Raw genomic sequence first — 20,317 nt, forward strand, 5'->3', positions numbered from 1 at the left:
GAGCACCTGGCAGGTTTTTGATCCAAGGCCGATTTCTTTTCTTCATGTTAACTGTGCCTTTAAAGCAACATCATCACGCTCTGGAGTCTACAGAGAACTTCAATCATTACATCTTAAGGACTTAGAAATGAGTTGCTGAGAGCTGTCTGGGTGCTCTGACAGTTATTCCCATGTGAGCCCAATGCAACTTTACACCAAACAGGATGAGGTGCACTGAATAAGTCCTCTGCGCTGTACGACACGAACATCCTTTAATTGCTTTGACAGAAACTCTGACAGGACAAAGCAGTGTGTTGATTTTTAAAGTCGCTGGAAGCGCCGCTTAGGGATAATTAAAGCAGGAGATGTGCCCGTTGGTATGCAGAGAAAACGCACACAAGGACACACGTGGTCTCATCAGTGTGTGTCATTGTCAGGTTAATGGGAGTGTACTGGGATAGAAAGTGGTTGTTAATCGCTCACTCCAATGCAGAGGACACAGCCACTAAATTACATTTGCATAACACAGAATTAAATCTGTACGTGCGTTTACTGCCATGAAATGGGATCACATGCTTTTTTCTCTCACTTCTGTCTATAGCAAACAGCTTTCAATGCGTTGATGTGAAGTCATATTTATTTAAGGAGATTGATTTCCTTCCTTCCATGCAGTCCAAGGAGTTCTCTTCATTTTTTGAGAGTGCTGTGAAAATAGATTTGACTTGAAACTTTCTTTACATTGGTAACGCATCTGGGAGGATGTTTCTTTGCTTTTATTTTTCATTAAACTTGTGTTTTCCTGGTGAATTAGAGATGTCACTGAGGTGCATTCAAATGCACGTGATTTGTTCAAGAGTTACCAAGAAAGGCTGAAATTAAAACGCCAAAAGTAGATTTGGATAACAAGCAACTTCCTGCTCCCCCTTATTTTCCTTTTAAGGAAATCTGTGAAAAGCTGGCTCTGCCTCCTCAAACTGGTGCAATTTAACCACGTCTAACTGACCCAGCTTTTGATCATCATTACTGTTGATTAACGTGTCACCAGCTTCAACCCAGAAACCCGACAGCAGCTCCAGGAGTCCAAAGGTCCCAAGGTTGAAGATGGTCCTTCAGATTGGGAGCATGATCAACAGCATGCTTTTTGGGGGGGTTTAGACGTTCACAAGTTTGTGCGGTGGTTGTACTGCAACTTCTTTACCATATTAGTAAAGACAGTAACGTCAGATATGTTTGAAAAGATCTAACTTGTATATCTGTTGATGCAATGCAAAATAAATTGGACACTCTGAACCAAAAGTTGGAGTTTTTGAAGTGGCCAGCTAGCATAGCTAGCTTAGTTTAGCTTAAGTAAGAATATGTCAGCTTTGAATGGTTCCCTAAATCTGTTCAATTATTATTTAAAGTTACACTGTGTATGTCGGTGTTAAATGTCAGTGGATTGCAGACTGCATTTAGTTGAGTCCTGTTTTCTTATCCTTCACAATTTAAATGAATAAACCTTGCTAGGCTGGCCGCTGTAAGACAAACAGCTCTGGCTGCCATTTATCTGTAGTGAGTGTAGGCTGTCATTCTGATAATAAGTCTCTAAGCGGGACATGTGGAAACACAGACCCAACAATTGTCCAATATGAACAAGGTATTGGCTGGAAGGAAAAGCTCCCTTTTAACAGAACCAAACTTGGGAAGGGTCGGCCATTTTCTGTAACGAGCTGGAAGATGAGGGAGAGAGAAGAGAAAAGCTTAGACTACAAACTAGACTACAAACTAGAAACAGAGCTGAACTACAAGAGATTCTAAACAATAATATGATAGACGAATAATCGTTACAGTGCATTGACTACACTTCTTCCTGTTGTCATCTTTGTCATTTAAGCAATAAGATATTTCAGTATGTGTCAGTACTGAGTGTTTTTCTTTGCAGTGAACCAGTTAATAGAGGCGTGCTCATTCGTGAGGCTCGCTTTCCTGTATCTGACTGCCTATCATTTTTGTGGCCTCACAGTCGGTCGTCTGTGTCTTTTATCACTCCTCTGACAGTCTGTCTTTTGTCTCTGCCCCGACACTGTTTGTTTCTGCTGTCTGTGTCACTGCCCTGCTGAGATGTTACCAAGTGGTACTACACAGACAAGAGTGTGTGTAGCTGTAACACACTCAGCCTGCTTAATAACTCCTGACCCCTCCGACCTTCCATCATAAGACTAATCCTCCTCTCAAAGGTCACGTCATTAGAGGGTGTTATCCTGTCATGCTATAATGTCCACTTTAAGATTAATATAGAACACGGGCAGTAGTTTAATATGCATCCTCGAAGCTTTAATTAACTCATTTTGTTGCTGAGCAGATTATTTTCCCAGTGTCCTTTTTTTTTTTTTATTCCCCACCAATTGTATCCTTTGGTCAGTTCATCACTGACAATGTGTTGGAGGTTTCTCTTTTGGAATGAATATTTAACAGTTTTGCCTCTTCAAATGCTTTTAAAAACATTTCGAACGTGTCTTTGTGCATCCCATAGATAAGCAGCACTTACCTTAGCACCAGAGTTAACATATTGTTCAGTTTGCAGGAAACGTGTGCAACATTGTATGCTTATTTAGTTTTGCTGATACATTTCATCAAACTGTCATAGATTAAAATGTTAGACATGAAAATGCTAAAACTAGATTTTTCCAGAGACTGTTATTATTTTTAGATAAGCTTTAGTAACCTTTCCTTGCAATTTTGTGGACATATGGAGGTTGCTGTTGTCAAGGGGTTTTATTGAGTGTTTATGGACAAGAACCTAGCAATTCCACTTGTATCTCATGTTTAACAGCAAAGCTGCAATTTGAACGTTTATAAGACACATGCAAAAAGTTTTTAACCTCCTTCCCTCAAAAGTGTTCTGTTTTGGGGGTTTTCTTGCAATAAAAAAGGGCAAAGAATGTCTGCAGACACAAGAGTCTGGAACAAAGTAATGCCTTTTAGATTTTCAAAGTTTTGGTTTAAAAAAATGTACTTCACTCTCTTTTAACTTTTGATTTTGGTCTGCATCAAGTGGAAACCTTCAAGGCTGAAAAATGATGCGAAAATGAAAGTGCTACAAATTGCACTTCCTCTTATGGCCACTTGAGGGTGGCTCCAAAAGACAATCCATCCTCATAGACTCTGTGCAGCCTGCTACAAAAAAACGCTTTTGGTCTGTAGGGATAGTTTCCACTTTATAAGAACTGTACAATGGCTGAATATTTGATGGTGTGCAGACACGGGGATCTGGAGCTTATTTCGACCTTTCTATCATGGTTGAAGCTTTTCTACCCAAGTTTCTTACTGGGCACTAGTTAGCAGATATTTGTATCTTTGTATCTCCTGTACAGTTTATGAATGGAGCTTGCTAGCATTAGGTGATGACTCAGCACTCAATCCTCTCCTCCAAATAGGAATCCAAAAAACTCACATGGCGTCAAGCAAACGGCTGCAAAATGTGGTGTCCAAAACCAGTGGGTGGCTACATCGATCTTTTATATACAGGTATAAGTTGGGGTAAAATATAGTGACTATGAAGCGAAACAGTCATTTAGTTAAAGCCTACCAGTGTTTTGAAGGTTAGCTGGAAGTGAGCTCTCCCTTCAGTGTTTGTTTATATTTACTGCACATTTTATGTCGTGTCTATAAGTTTCCCTCTGGTATAGTGGCATATTTTCTTTTTCAAACCCATCTTTCTGGGATGACTCGGACGTCTAGGCAGCATATGTGGTGCTAATACAGCAATAGTCTCCATTGCTTTCAGTACACCTGGCGCCTCCTCAAGAGCCTCTTCAAAAGCAACTCTGATACCTCTGCATCCTCTCGGTCTCTGTTTGTATCTCTGCAGTATAAATTGTATGATGTAGCTGTGGACTCTGGGAATGGTAAAGGAGATTGTGTGTGTGTGTGTGTGTGTGTGTGTGTGTGTGTGTGTGTGTGTGTGTGTGATAGATGAGGTATAGCGACTGTGTGTGTTCTATCCTCTTCGGTCTTTTAGTTTTATGCTTACTTTGTCTCAGCCATGCTCTCCTTCAGGCTTCTTCATTACCACCAATAAGAACTCCATTTCCCCCGGGCTCCGCCAATCATAGCACTCATATCCCCTCTAGGCCCGGCCAATCAGCTCCAATGTTCCTGCGGCCCGATGTCATGAATGGCTAATGTCGCCCAGCAGTGGGCATGAATGTAAATGAGACCACATTGGGGTGTTTTGAAATCGGAGAAGATTCCTCTCATAAACAAGAAAACGATTCTGCTGGTACCATAACTTTCCAGCACACTAATGTGAAAGTAAGATGGAAAAAGATAAGGTGTCATTTGATACTGCAGATATCCAGCCAAGTTAAGAGCAATGTCTAAATGTCAGCCCCACACCTGAGGAGCAAATAGACTGAAGGATGGATCTCGGTACAGTAGCAGGGATCCACTAATGCAGGTAGAAAAGGTGATAAATTGCTGCTTTTCTGGAATTACCTAATGTATATTAACAAGAGGAAATAGTGACTGGGTGTCATGATATGTGCAAAATACATACACTGAATAACAGTGCTATTTTTCAGCTCTTTTACAGCTGACTTGATAAACAGTTCTGGGAATCTGAGATTCTTCTATTCCTGGAGAAAGGTGCAGCATATTTGAAAAGGTTTCCATCCAAACTGGGGTCTGACTCAGAGATCCAACATCTGTAAAATATTACAAGAGCTCAGCCAATGTTGGTTTGGATTTCTGCACATTTATACGGGACTTAAAGGTGGATAACTTCATCTAAAATGAGTTATTTTTACATTCTCTGGAAATTCCTGGCATTTTCAGTGATATTCCATCAACACAACCCATCAGGATCAGTTGAACCTCTTAGCTTATGAAAACAGTTATATAATTCTTCTGGAGAGAGTTTGATCATTTTCAGACAGTGAAGCCGATTTTTGACCTTGTCAAAATGTCTATGGTTTATTGCCCCAAGCAATCATTGTACTTACTTTACAGTCTTTAGCTCCAAGCTAGCTAGCGATGACTTCATGGACTGTTTCTCTGTGGGTTTTTCTCAACCTGTAGCTAAACTTAACACTTGTTTCTTATCTTCACCTTAGCTCCCGGGCAAGTCAGATTCATTAGGCCAAGCAGCAGATTTAAACATTTTCAGCTTGGCAGCCCTCTCAATTATACCAGCTTGGTTTGTGGGCAGTCAGGGCAACTCTAGAACTGGCTTGTCTGAACATAACTTAAGACTTGGGATGTCTCCAAAATAATGCAGAACCCTGTAATATACACAGATGGTATAGTTTAAAAGCAACCCTGTGATGAAGATCAAATTCTTTAACAATTTCTGAACTAAAGTTTTTAAGGAGCCACAAAACACATTTAAGCCTTATAAAGAAGGTGGCGCAACCGGCAATAAGCTATTTATGATTTTTTGGTGACTTTGACAATTTAATTTCTAAATTCTTGTGGATGATTTGTAAAAAAATAAATAATAAAATAAATAAAAATGGGACAATTAAGTGTCCTAACTCATAAACGGTCTTTCAGGAAGTTATTACATACCTAAGCACGACTGGTCTTTTACTGAAAATAACTCGAGTCATCTAGGATTCTTGTCAAAGCCACAGAGCGCCACCAGAGACAGGAAAAAGGGGCCATGTTTTGGCTCATCAGCCACAGGTTTGCAGCCCTTTTTCTTCACTTTTATTTTAGCAGTGCTGGTGGCTTGGGTGCTTCAGATTATTTTGCCAGATTTACAAAAAAATGAGCCTTCTTTCAGCTGCTTTGTCATCTTGCACTGAGTACAATTAGCTCTGCTTAAATTGCCTTTACACTGTTTAATAGAACTTTTGCAGCATTGCAACATTTCAGAGAAAAACCTAAAACAAAACCTAAGACTGGACGATCGGGTGTCTCTCCAAGAATGTTATACAATGTTCTTGGATCACAAACTTAATGGAAACCAGACTGTCACATATTAAATGTTTTTTGAGGTGAAATGTTAGCCAGGCACAAACCACATGTGGACAGACAGGCAGGTTAAAGTACAAACACTCAGTGAGAAAGACAAACTGACAGACAGAGCCATAGATGGCGTTTCAGACCAGGTTAATCCCTCGGGATCTCGTGTGTCAGAACACCGGTTTTGTTTGAACTTGTTCCCGCGGGTAAAGATGTAAAGACAGAGAGCGGGAGAGCGAAACAATGTGAATTATAAAGAGCAGCTAGAAAGAGAAAAGCTTAGAGAGGTTAGACAGAAGGAGAAAATCAGTCAGGCTTTATTCCCCTGGCTGGAGCTTCGGCAGACATTCCTGGATTTAGTTTCACTCCAAACTTTTTAGCAGAGGGGTCAGTGCTCAAGACTTTTACAAAGTATGCACCCAGGATTTTAATGAGTCACATACTGCTGTTCACTTGCCTATTAGTGTGTATGTGTGTGTCCTGGTCTTCGATTTTTATCACTGCATTTGCATTTAATCCCATTGTTGGTAATTCCAGTTTTCACTCTAATGCAGTGCTGGTACTACAACGGAGGCAGTTGTAATACTAAATTTAAGCAGACCTTTTACTGAATACATTAATTCCTGAATTCTGTTAACCCAGATATGTCAAACCTATAATCTGACTCCCAACAGATGGATACAGGCGTGCTACAGATGGAAATAAATGAGTGGAGGAACGTGAGGAGGGCTGATGCTTTTGCACAGGTATAAAACAATCAGCCAGTTAGCATCCTTCTCACAAGGGCTGCATCTAACAATGGTTTTCATCCTCAATTAACTGGGTGATTATTTTCTCAGTTAATCATTGTCTATAACACATTAAAAGAATGGCTTTAAATGCTTGAAGTTACCGAGACCCAAGGTGCTGTGTTCAGGTTCTTTTACAGTGGTGATTAGACAGAAGGGGGAAGTTGGTGAAACCAGATTTGATATGAAAAATTACTGCTGGGGTCAGTATTACTTATCTAAACAATGGACCTAATCACTGTATGTCCCCTGATTGTGATTAGCCCACACAAGTTTATTGCCAAATGTGTAATTTTAGTGTCTTTTAGCTCATTTTGCAGTTTCTTTGCCTGCAACCTAAATGTGTCATCGCTCTAATCAGGATCATTTTTGGCTACCATGTGCATACAGTGGAATATTTGGCATCTAAAGAGCCAGATATTTTCCTCAGCAGTTGGTCAAGACCAAAAATTGAGTTTTAAGACGGCCCATGTTGTAATATTTGTCTTTTTTAGCATGTCTGTTGCCTTGGAGACCAGGTTCACTGGATGTCATATGCAGAAACATTTAAAGTAATAAGCTGAATGTCAAAGACAACAAAGATGATCACAGAGTCCAAAATTCAGTGTATTCAGGGCAGATATGATGACTTCTTCATGGTATACTGGATGAAACTGTCAGCCACATGAGAGTAATCTGACTATTATCATTCCCAGGTATTGCTGTTTATTCAGTGAAGTACACACGTGATGTGTCAAACGCCACGTCTCGCTCCTATTTTATCTCCTATGTGTTTAAATATGATGTAAACCCATTTGTGTCATATTTAAACTCACTGGGTTCTTTTAAGCTCAATTTTTCAATGTTAAAAATTCATAACCTTAAACAAATAAGTCATTAGTTCCTAAAGATGACTAACCACAGACACAGGTTTATGTATATAAAATACAACTGAATTTAATTGAATGAGTGCGTTGAGCTGTGTTGGGCAAAATGTGGCCTGAGGCCTTGAACCCATCCGCCTCTGTCCGTCCCACAGGGCCAGGAATGAGATAAAGTCGAGTCTGTCAGGGGTGCGTTTCATCTGTGACACATGCTGTGCATGATATCAGATAATTTGCAACATGTAAGCTGATTTATATGATGCCATTGAGTTATTTCTTCAGGTAATATTTTCACTGTGAGTTAAGTGAGTTGTCTGTTTCCGCACTCTAAGCCCTCTTTGTCTCAAATCTCCTGTGGTCACTAGGTACAGAGATACTTCCTCACCCTCAGACTGGTTGGCGAGTGGTTGCTGGCTGTCGCTGAGTGAAATCAGTTTTAACAAGGGTGCGACCCCATTAACCTCCTTCTTGCCAATTGCTGTGGCTGCTAGCAGACTGCTGTGGTCACTCATAGTTTGTATGAACGTCGCCGAATGGTAGCAAAAGTAAAAACTGCTCATTTGCCTACCAGCTTTTGTCTCGTTTACACAATTTTTACTGAATCATTCAGTAGGAATGAGGAAGCAGTGAGCATCCTTTTCAGTTTTCAGCTTTGTCAGTTCCCTCCGTTCAACAGTAACCATGCTTTAAAACATCTTTAAAAATAAGCTGTCAACGCTGATCTTTATGAATATGTGTTTTTATTGTGGTCCGCTTTAAATGCAAAGAGAAGCTTTTCACCCAAGACAACTACACATCTAAAAGTCAAGCTGGTTCTCACAAGAACAAGAGCAGACGCACAGAAACACACACACCCAGTTTATTCCTGAGCTGACACCAGTCAGGGTTAAAGAACCAGAGCAGGAGGATGAAAGAGAGGAAATACTGCAGAGAGAAAAGAAAGGGGCAAGATGGCTGGCAGAGCACAGAGTCAGCTCCTGAGTGGAGCCAGAGATGATTTTTTTTTCTCCTTTGATGTGGCAGATGCACACATCCATAACAGGCCTTCTGAGCGAGAGGAGAAGGTGAATATACCTGTCGTCTTTATCCCTTCTTACAGAGCTGGGCACCTTGGAGATGTGAAATTTAATGAGAGAGGCGGCCACATGACAGCGACACAGAGGCAGCGTTAACGTGGGAGCAAAAGGTGGTAAAAACACAGAGGAGTAGGTGTTGACCCGCACCCTCATTTGGCAGTTTAACCACATTCGCTAACAAGCACATTTTAAAGGCTCAAAGCAGAAGTAGGAGGGATAAGAAGCTTGTTTATAGTTCACTGTAGAATTTAACCTTTTGACTATTGTAGAGCTGAAAGTGCTGCATAATAATCAGCCCTTAAGTTTGCATCTCTTTAAATGTGTGAAAACTGAGAATAATGATGTCCAGCCAAATTAAATCTGCCAGTCAGGCGGCAGTGCAATCTTTTCATTTTAACAAACAACCTTTATAAAGCTCAACCAAACTTTGGGCTTCTTTTTCTGAGCCTTTTTTCTTCTACTCCTTATGTTTGTTTTGGTAAAAGAACAACGGGAGACTTCATGCATCCAGGGTACAGGACTCTGGTTTTGAATACTTCCATGTGCCTGTTTTCTTACATTTCCCTGACTTTGGCCAATGACAGGTATTTTCAGTATCAGTTATTTGATTATTAAGAGGCAGTAAATTACTAAGGTTACTGTGCGTATTCAGAATCTGCATAGACGATAGCGACTTGTCTGCAGACGCTTGCCAACTTCTTACTGTGGGTTAGCTCTGGTTGATTACCAGGACTGTGAAAAGCCCGGATGCAAAAGGAAACGGGAGGACCTTCCGACTACTATGGCTACTATAGTTACTATATGTCATTTTAACGTTTAATGGCCCTTAGTGGCCATCTGAAGAAGTGCATGTGGTCTGAGGGTGTCAACATCTTGTGGTGGAGGAACTTGCGTTACCCTGGAAACACAGAAAAACTGAGTATTTTAAGCCAAATCTTTACTTTTCTTAACACTATCCCTTTATTTTTAGCACCTGAACCAGAGCAAGTGAGAGTAAATGCCTGTGCCACCCTCGCCTCCCTCTCCAAACCCAGATATGATGATTTAGTTTGAGGACTTGTTGAAATATTCACATTTTCCAAAAAACAGGGTTTCAAACCTTTGGTAAGCACTGTTCTTGAGTAGCTCTGTGTGTGTGTGTGTGTGTGTGTGTGTGTGTGTGTGTGTGTGTGTGTGTGTGTGTGTGTGTGTGTGTGTGTGTGTGTGTGTGTGTGTGTGTGTGTGTTCCCAGCATTTTCTCCTCTCTAGCACTTCTCTAAACTCTGCACTGCAGCCATTAGACTACCTGACTCTTGATATCTGAGGACGGGTAATTTGGGAGAGCAGGTGGGTAGCGAGATAAGTCTTTTCACGCTAATAAATCCCTTTGCAGTGAACCGACCTGAAGTGAATTCAATTAGCAGGGAGCAGAAACACAGGGGATGCACCAGTCAATTGAACACCAATCAGAACTATCTGATTCCTGCTGTAAAAGCAGCAGTTGGCCAGTAAAATACCAGATAATGAAAGCAAAAAATAAATAACCATGATGCGACAATAAGCGTTTTGATTTATGTGAGCGGGGAGGCAGAGACGAGGCCTCGTTAATTAGAAAGATTTTCGTGAGGTGCCCGCTAACATTCAGAAGGAAGAAAGTGATGAAAATGATTTCAGCTGATGTGAAGCAGTTGTGGAGAACCTGAAGTTGCACCTCTGGACATCTGCACAGGGTTAGAGCAGAAAGACATTACAGTGAGTGTGGTGTTGCTGAAAACTAGAGCCTTGTTTTACAGCCACAGGCCACAGCTATAATTAAACACACCCATCTAGACTAATGGAAGGAGAATCTCAGTGTGTCAGACAACTAATTGCTACACTCAGTCTCTCTTTCTCACACACACACACACACACACACACTTCTTTTGTCTTTGCTAATCTAATCTGGCTCAGCAACTCTCACTTTGAGTTCGTTACCTCCACCATCTCCTCCTCCTCCTCCCCCAGCTCCCCCACCCCTCTCCTCTTCCTCCAGTAAAGGATGTTCTGGGTTTAATGAGAAGCTCCTCATTATTTCTTTGCGTCTCTCTTTGCTCTCAGCGTTCATTCTTTTCTCCTTGAGTTTGTGCTGCTGTTGGTGCTGCTCTGCAATGTCAGAGTGCCGTTAAAGACTCTGCTTTGTTTAGAGGACAAGCACTATTCCCAGTGTTTCCACGGTTTCAAGTTCACTGGGTTCGTTGTCAGCAATGTTTGTTGGAGAAAGACAGTTGAACAGGGCTTTTATGAAGCGGTCTTAAATAATATTTAATATAAATGGTAAATGGCCTGTATTTATATAGCGCTTTACTAGTCCCTAAGGACCCCAAAGCACTTTACACATCCAGTCATCCACCCATTCACACACTGGTGATGGCAAGCTACATTGTAGCCACAGCCACCCTGGGGCGCACTGACAGAGGCGAGGCTGCTGGACACTGGCGCCACCGGGCCCTCTGACCACCACCAGTAGGCAACGGGTGAAGTGTCTTGCCCAAGGACACAACGACCGAGACTGTCCAAGCCAGGGCTCGAACCAGCAACCTTCCGATTACAAGGCAAACTCCCAACTCTTGAGCCACGATATCACAATAATGAAAAATCTTGATATATTTTCGTTCAGATAAACATCCATGTCCAAAGATATTCCATAAATAAATGGAAAATTGCCAATTCACTGGTTATCAGTCGGCTGACTATCGGCTCAATTCAGTTCCAGTCCTAACACTGAGGTCAAGGTCCTGTGTTTGAATCCATCGGCCATGTAGAGCCTGCATGTTTCCCCCACCCCTGTGCACGCATGAGCTCCCTGGGCACCGCGACCATCACCACAGTCCAAAGACATGCACGCTAGTTTAAGCCGTGATTATAACTTGGCTCTCCATGTAAAAACATGGAACTATAATGAAAAATCAGTGTGCAGGTAAAATCTGGGTTAAAAAAAAAAGCTGCTTTTGCCTGGTGTAAATATTGCATGCAATTGATAATAATGGAGATGGAGAAGCAGCAGTCAGGAGGAGTGATGGAGTGAGTGGGGGGCAGTGCTAATTGCCCTATTCAGGAGTCTGACGGCTTGTGGGTAGAAGCTATTTGTGAGGGTTTTTTGTGCTTGATTTCAGACTTGTGTAGTGCTTACCTGAGGGCAGAAGTGTGAAAAGGTTTCTCTTTGTTTGCTGCCAGGCTGTCTTGTTATCACTCATCAGTCCTTCCAGGCATTTCATTGTGTCCTCCACACATTTTCGAGTGTTTTTTGGATTTTACCATTTGCCTGCTTCTTGCCTTCACCTTTCTGTGTTTGACCCCAGCATTGATTAAAGATTTTATTTTGGACTTTTAACCCTGCCTCTTTGTCCAGCGCTTTTGGCTTACCTGTGACATTTTAGTGAGAGCGTTAAAAGCCAGGTCAAAAGAATCATCTATGAGGTGTTTGTTGATCAGAGTGTTGTGATTTAAGTATAAAAATATATAAATTGTTGTTGGACCCTTTAAAACTTGGCTGCCAATATTTCCTTTATGAATTTAAGCTAAAAAAAATCAGGAAAAATGACCATTTGAAATAAATGTTTTGTCTCCTGTTTTTGTCCCAGACACGATGGAGCGGTGGTGGGGGTGGTGTTTTGCCCTAGTCTTCGTGGCAGCTCTTTGCTACAGGCCCTCCCACGGTGAGAACGCAGTGTTCTCATCCGAAACTTTGATAAACAACGTGGTGGCTGATCCCCACACGGGCCGTCTGTACGTCGGCGCCGTTAACGCAATATACCAGCTGAACTCTGACCTTAACCTCGAGTTCCAAGCCAAAACGGGCCCGAAGAAGGACAACCGGCAGTGCACGCCGCCTGTCAACGACGCCTGCGAGGAGGCCGTGGAAACCAACAACCACAACAAGCTGCTGCTGGTGCACGGGACCAAAGACGTGCTGGTGGTGTGCGGCAGCCTCTTCAGAGGCATCTGCTCGCTGCGCAACCTGAGCAAGGTGGACCACCAGCTGTACTTCAGCGACAACAAAGGGGAGAAGTCATACGTGGCGAGCGCCGAGGAGGGCGTCTCTGTGGTGGGAGTGATGTCGTATTTCACAGAGGAGAAAGACAACTTGACAGTGTTTCTGGTGAGGACGGAAAAACACACATTCGCGCACACAAATGGAAAGTTCAAATTATTTCCTGCAGTAAATAAAAAATAATAATTCAGATGATCTTCACCATCTGTGATACTGTGTGAGCAAACACAATAAAACTGCAATTTGTAGAGAAATTAAATTGGCAGCCATATGGGAAATGAGCTCTCTTGTCAGTTATCTTTAAGTGTTTTTCGTTTTATTTATACAGCGTCGGAGAATTGGCCTTTAAAAGATGGTTTATGATGTTATGTCTTCCACTGAGTTTTCCCCTCTATTCCAAACATGCATATAGACGCTTTTAATGGTTCTTCTAATCAAATCAAATATATTTTTCCCCTCTCGATGGCTCTGTTTGCTGGAGTGAGAGGAGAATGGGTTGTATTTCTCAGCAGAAGGATGCACTTTAAATGCATTTAGCAATATATTTTCATCCTATAAAGATGAATGTGTGGTTGATGTGCACATCCAGTGGACACAAACAAAGAAGTGCATTCAAATACTCTCCACTTGATGAATATAGGTCTGGTATTCACTTTCTTTGGCTTCTTGTTGCTCCATCCTCCTCACGAGCCAGCTGCTTGATCCATTGTTAAGGTAAATCTACTGTTAAGTGCGGGTTCTCAGAGTCACAAAGAGCAAACTGTAAGTAAAAATGCAAATAAATCAACTGCTTAATGTTTCCTGCGCCTTTTATTTCCTTCACTGCATGAATTTATGGGCCATGTCACACCAGCATGAAGATGGTTAAAGCGAGGAGCCACGCCGATGCCTTTCTTTGATTTATGAATGTAGCATTTTTTTGTGGAATGTGAAGAAAATACATGTTTTTTGAAACTGGGCTTATTTTTCTTAAGATATTTCAGGCTCTTCACCATCTGTTCTGTAAATGGATGGTTCATTATATGTTCCAGGCATAAATCTGGATACATTAAGAAAAACTAATTTTAAAAATGAGTGGTGGGGGCTGCCATGTTGGAATTTCTTAAATTCAGCAAAGTAGTGAAGTGAGATGTTTTCATACTGGCCTAGAGACCGGTTGACAACCTCCAGCTGCTAGGGAAAAATGTGTTTTCCAAAGGTTGCTGCCTGCCACTGGGTAAAATTGGTCATAAAGAGTTATACTTAGGATTGCTTTGGTGGTTAGCAGATTGCTGTGGTTGCATGTGATTTGCATGGAAGATGCCACCATGTATGCAAACACTCGCCATTTACTCTCTGAGCTGTAGTGAAGCTTAAAATGCAAACCAGAAAGGGACAGCGTGTCAAGGTAAAAGTTGTCTTACAGCAACACTAACACAGTTCATAACGGTTAACTTTTACTTTGCAGGGGATTCTGGTGTGCATTGAATGTTTCACTGTTTTACTACTGCTTGGCGAGTAGCTGGTGAGGTTTGCAGTCCAGTCTTCCATGCCAACTTCCAGGTGTTTGGAACCAAAGTAATAACAACAGTTTTCGAACAGGACCCTGTTTATGACCAATTTTCTTGCTAGCAACCTTCAGCAACCTCTCGACTGAAAGGTCAAGACTGTTGGTTTTTGGTGGAGACTGGTCTCTAAGCCTGCATGAATGGGGCTTTAGATACTGTATCAGTGTCACCTCAAGCAACTGGTTGGGATAACTCATTTTTACTTAGCTACCAGTGGTTGCCAGGCAGTTGCCAACTGGTCTCAAGACCTATGCAACGAAACCCTAAATGAATCTGTCACCTCTTTTATCTCAGGTTGCCAAAGGGTACGGCAGCCACGACAGCACCAAGCTGATCTCCACGCGAATCCTCCAGGACCATCGCGATTGGGTGGTTTTTGACAGCATCATTGAGGCCTCTGCGGTCCAGGCGAATCCTTTCGTCCTGTTGTACCTGCACGACTTCCGCTTTGCCTTCAAAGACCGCGGCTTTGTGTACTTCCTGTTCTCCCGTACGCTCGGGGTGCAGGACACCAAGAACTTCACCTTCATCTCCAGGATGTGCGAGAACGATCACTTTTATTACTCCTACACTGAGCTACAGCTGAACTGTAGCGCTACCAACAAGTACAACAAAGTTCAGGTAATGATTGTGCACTTTGCAGACACAGAAATAAGCTGCCAGCAATTCAGTATAACTCTCAGCAGTGACTCAGAAAAACGCATTTTATGTTTGGATGAGTTTGCTTTGAATTGAATCCTTCTCAGGAGTGTCTCGGTCCTGACCTCTAAAAAAAAAAAAAAAACATTTAACATGCACTGGAAGTAGATTCCATTTATGCAGCGTTCACTTTCTCTGTATCGCAGATAAACACATATTTTTAGACAAAGCACCAAACATTCAGCATTTTTATCTTTTCCTCTTCTTCCAGGCTGCTTATGTAGCAACTCCGGGGAAAGCTTTGGCTCAGAGTATGACCAGCTCTAGCCAGTACGGAACAGTTTCAGCCTCTGACAAGGTGCTCTTTGTCACCTTTATTTCTGATGAAGACCCGTCCACTTCAGCCATGTGTGAGTGTCAGCTTGGAACTAAACTTTATAAAGATTCTTTCCAGCAGATCTTTGCAAAGTGAGACAGCACCTGAACAATACAAGCATAGCTCTGGATTTTTATTTACTATATCAGATGATCTTTATCAGCTAAAATGTTTAAAGATCAAACTACATTCTTGGCATGAAACCTCAACTGTAAGCTTTTAAAGTACTCTGACAATAACAGCTGGGCAAATTTGATTCTGGAATATAACCGATGGCTTTTACTCGATTGAACCAGAGGAATGTTTCGTGTTTAAGCCACTAAACGCCGACCTATGAGTCATTCATGCATAAAAGAGATACCAAATTCAAAGAATAAACTAGTGTTGTGTCTACGCACAACAGACAACTCTGCAAAGAAAAGGTTTTAAGTTGGAAAAAATCCTAAAGATGTAACAGTTTGACAGACATAAAGTAGTAGTTTCCCACCAACAAGCTGGTTCACATGGAGACAAAAAGGCCCTGGTATGGATTGGAGCTGCATGTCTTCCATCTTGAAGGCATCTCACTGGCATGAGCTTCATTTTTAAATTTCAAGAAAGTTTTCCTAAAAGTTCAGGCTGTGCTGATGAATAAATATATAAAAATTAAACAAACAGTGACTTTCAACTCCTTAGTATTGTATAAATGTTTTGCCATATATGCTTTACTTGTAGGTTTGCATGTTTCAATAAATCACTGCACCTGTTTCCATTTTTTTTATTTTAGAAAGAAATGGGGGGTGGCTCAGGACTTTTGGACAGTAATGTAGGACAGCAAAGGACAAATGTGTTACCACTAAAACAACCTATACTATGCAAGTATAGTTTAACAAACTCCTGTGTTATAAACAGGAAGTTTTGTACAGCTACATACTGTTTTTGGTTAAACACTGTAAAAAATCGATGCCTGTTTAAGGGAAAAACCAGCAAATGCTATTGTTATTGTGAATTTCTTTTCTTTGTCAAGCATGAAAACTGTGGGTTTTCTTTGACATCACAGACGTGTGATGTGGTTTCCAGTATTTGTGCAGCCAACAGGTTAAGATTAAAGTTTAGCTAGCAAAAGAATTCCATGACCAAGACTTGTGTAGCCATTAATCACATCTGATATTAATCTTCCGGTGTGCGTAAAAATGTTAAATACAGCAGCATTTTGCCAAAGTGTATTTAATGACTGTTAAAGCAGCAGTTCAGATAGATGGAAGAATCTCCTTTGCTAGCATTAGCCTATCCCAGAATCCAGTTTGATACTGGGCACTGGGATAAATGACTGCTTTTTGAAGTGGGATTAAAAATCAATTATTTTGGTCTGAGAAAAGAAACCGTAAGTGTCCTCGTCTATCACAACTTGTGAATATTAATAATGAGGTTATTGTCGACATGATGTGTTTGCTCCTGTTTGTAGGCATGTACCCTCTGAAGGCAATTAATGATAAGCTGGTACAGATAATAGGAGCCTGTTACAGCAACAGCGGCATCATTGACCATAAACCTGCTGTTTATTCACCTTATTCCTCCAAATCTGACGAGCTGTGCCTCAGCAACAATCAGGTGAGAACATCGGTCTGTGTCAAAAATAAAGCATGGCTACAGCAGTAGATGAAAGGTTATAAAGTAATATATTTCCACTCCATTAGAATGACATGGCTCACAGGTACAAGTGTGGAGCAGAGTTCCTGCCCTCCCCACTGGCTAGTAAGGCTGAGTTCGCCCTAACAGCCGAGCCCTCGTTGACCCATAAGGCTCACTTGACCGCCGTCGCTGTGGCAGAGGAAATGGGACACGCTGTGGCGTTTGTGGGCACCGCCACTGGAGAGGTAACAAATGTTTTTCACTATCCTGTCACTTCTAGATTATTCGTTCCCTCCTCGCCTTTATTTATTCTTTTTTAGGTTGTCTTTTCTTTCTTTGGTTCAGGTACATAAAACCAGTGAGTGCTATATTTTCAGTGAGGTTTTTAAAGACAGGAACGCCATTTTCTGTTTTTATTCCCTGAATGCTGGAAAATTATGTCTGACTGTAACTCTGACATTATTATGTTAAAGTTGCCATCAACTCATCCATTTTTGCCACTTTTCTGGGTTATTAGGAAAACAGTCCTAGCAGCGATGCCCAGAACTTTTGCACAGTTAAGAGACTGCTTCTCCCCAGAATGCCCTTGGTCCTCCCCAGGCTCTCAGTTAGACGTGCACAAAGCACCCCACCCTTAAGGCATTCTCATCTGGCACCTTACAGTGTTGGGGAGCAGCAGATGTACTTTCTGTGCTTTGAGTCTCATACCAAATCCCAAGAGTGCTTCCCCCTGCCTCTAAGACTTAGGCCAGACACCATTTGGGCTAAGCTCATTTTGACTGCTTGGTTACGCTTTTGATCACCACCCATAGCTCATGGCAATAGGTAAGGGTAGGAATATAGGTAGGCCATTAAATCAACAGTTTTACCTTCATGCTGGTGGATAGCTGGATAGAGAGTAGCAAGTTAAATGGATCCAACATCTTTTTCTCTGCTGCTTATCCTGATCCGGGTCAGGGGGCAGCGGTCTAAGCAGAGAGGCCAGTTCTTCAGGGATGACACAGAGGTGTTCCCAAGCTGGCCGAGAGATCTAATTTCTCTGGAGGGTCCTGGATCTGCCCCAAGGTTTCCTCCCAATTGGATATTCCTGAAACACTTCATCTGGAAGGGATGAAGGAGGCATCCTTATCAGATGCCAGAACCATCTTAACTGACTCCTTTCAATGCAGAGGTTGAGCAGCTCTGCTCTAAACACCACCTGAACCTCTCACAGACATAATGAGTCCCTCATTATATCTGTAAGGGTGAGCCCAGATGCCCTCCAGAGGAAGCTGCTTCGACTGCTTGTATCCTCGATCCTGTTCATCCAGTCACAGCCCAGAGTTGTGGCAGCCATAGCTCGACCTTTCAGTCAACAGTTTTACCTTCATGCTCAGGTCCCTCTTCATCACTGTAGACTCACAGGGCAATCCATCTTCCCTCGCTTGAGGCTTGAGACGACACTCTGTGATATTATTTTGAAAAAGTGGATTGGGTGTGGGTTTTGGATGTGTTAATGCACTTTCTGTGTTTCTGCAGGTGCTGAAGGTGCATTTGTCAGCCCATCCTGAGGTGTACGGGCGAGCTGCTGGCAAAGTCTCTGGAGACAAGGTCAACAAGAACCTGCTGTTCGATTCGAGCCTCGAACACCTGTACATCACCACCGAGAAAAAGGTCAGACTCGCTCACTCCGACATGGGGCTGATTGATTATTCATTTTTACTAAATCCATTTCTCTCTCCTTCCATTCATCCAACGCCTCTGTGTCACCTCAAACCGAAGGTCAGGGACTCTGTCGTGTGCTTACTCCTGCTTTTTTCCATTTCATCCATCAGGCCGGAGACTTAATGAGTCTTTCATTTATTCTGTCTGTCTCATTTGATCATTTATTCATCCGTTCGAATAACACCAATACATCCGTCTACATTACCACACAGAAGTCAGCCATTGATTTATTCACTCATTCCCCTTTCTCCACGGCTCCCTTTGTTTTCCACTCGGCTTTTTCTCTTCATCTGTCTTTCTTTCCGTTGTCCTTTCATCTTTCGGTCGCCATCACTCTCCGCGAAGTGAAAAAGATGTTATTGATTTAGAAATGAATTAATTAGAAAGCACTTCAGGAGGGCAATTTACTTTGATCAAGTCAAGTGACGATACCCGAGCTTGTTCCATCTGCTCATTTAAATTTATTAGGCCGCCCTCTTCATGTCAGAGAGGAAAATTATTTCCACTGCTGGTTGGAAAAAGTTCTCCACTGAAATACCGTCAATGCAAGCTTTTCAATTACAAGAAAATACTGCTCAGTAAAGAAAAATCGAAAATACTAATAGGCGGTCTGCGTAAAAGATTATTTATGCTCCATGTCAAATGATCCAGATCTGTTAGAACCGTAAAACATCAGTCACATGAATCACTTGAGTGTAAGCCATTAAACCAATCCCTGAAAGTGAAGCTGTAAGAGTAAAAATTCAATCAGTCAGAAGACCTACATCATAATTTACTAAACAGAAGCAACCATAAAGGCTGATCATCAGGTGTCCTCTGGACTCTGGTGTAGGACCTGTGCCTGCTTTTCAAGCTCACGTCCCATTGTGACTCCATTAGCATTACAGCGATCGGTGGGGAATTAAATATTGACTGTGCTCTTCAGTAATTTAATTGATCGAGCCTGATGACATTTAGCCATCAGAAAATGAAAGGACGTGTGTAATACTCATGGACATCCAGTGGGACAAAGCCAGAGAAGAACTTTACACTCCTGCTGAGAGTCATGAGTGAGCCAGACATGAAATTACAGACGTTAAACAAATATTGAAGGTATCTGGAGTGATATAGACTTCGGGAGGATATCATTTTCTCAAATGTCACAAATAAATGCCATAAACCTGCTTGTAAATCACTGTAAAAGGATACTTCACGGTACTTTAATTTTGCTGCTGGTGGTATTGAATTTAACTTTAAGCTGTTACATTGTTACAGTATTAATCTGTTCTAATAATATGTAAATGTATTAATTTCATAATTCAGTTTTGTAATGTTTTATGATATGTTATTAAATCCCGAGTCCTGCCTCTAAAAATGGGTGGAACATTTGTGGACTGGTTAGCACCGTCACCTCATGGCAAGACGTTTCTGGGTTCAAATCCTCGTGCTGGTCTTTCTTTGTGGACTCTTTTATTACTATTGCTCTTCCTCCTCATCATCCTTTTTCATTTGCCTCAATCTCACCAGATCCATTAACTGGACTGGTCTTAATTTGAAGATTTATTCAGTATCAGATATCATAAAGTGGAGTGATTGTTCTCATTTCAAATTCTTTATTCACTTTATTTATTCCAGATAAAGCTTTGTTAATCTTATGCTGAACCTAGCTGTGCCCCCATAGTTCATGCTTTTTTCTCAAATGGGCCATTTTAGCTCCTCGACCTCAAAGCCATAGTCTTTCTGATTGGCTGCCTCTTGTGAGCAGAAGTTATGAGCTATAGGTGAGTGCTCAAAGTCAGA

The 20,317-nt window shown here is 41.7% G+C and overlaps 1 protein-coding gene across 1 annotated transcript in view; it reads left to right on the top strand.

The window, feature by feature from the left end:
- The window catches only part of plxnb2a.1 (plexin b2a, tandem duplicate 1), a 230,874-nt gene that overhangs the window by 151,798 nt on the left and 58,759 nt on the right, over positions 1-20,317 (top strand). The window contains exons 4-9 of the mRNA XM_026148328.1: positions 12,252-12,769; positions 14,503-14,829; positions 15,119-15,257; positions 16,668-16,813; positions 16,900-17,079; positions 18,353-18,487. Coding sequence (XP_026004113.1) covers positions 12,257-12,769; positions 14,503-14,829; positions 15,119-15,257; positions 16,668-16,813; positions 16,900-17,079; positions 18,353-18,487 — 1,440 coding nt within the window. The 5' untranslated portion in view covers positions 12,252-12,256. The remainder of the gene's footprint in view (positions 1-12,251; positions 12,770-14,502; positions 14,830-15,118; positions 15,258-16,667; positions 16,814-16,899; positions 17,080-18,352; positions 18,488-20,317) is intronic.

The sequence above is a fragment of the Astatotilapia calliptera genome, chromosome 17 (genome assembly GCF_900246225.1).
Source record: "Astatotilapia calliptera chromosome 17, fAstCal1.2, whole genome shotgun sequence".
Classification (NCBI taxonomy): Eukaryota; Metazoa; Chordata; class Actinopteri; order Cichliformes; family Cichlidae; genus Astatotilapia; species Astatotilapia calliptera.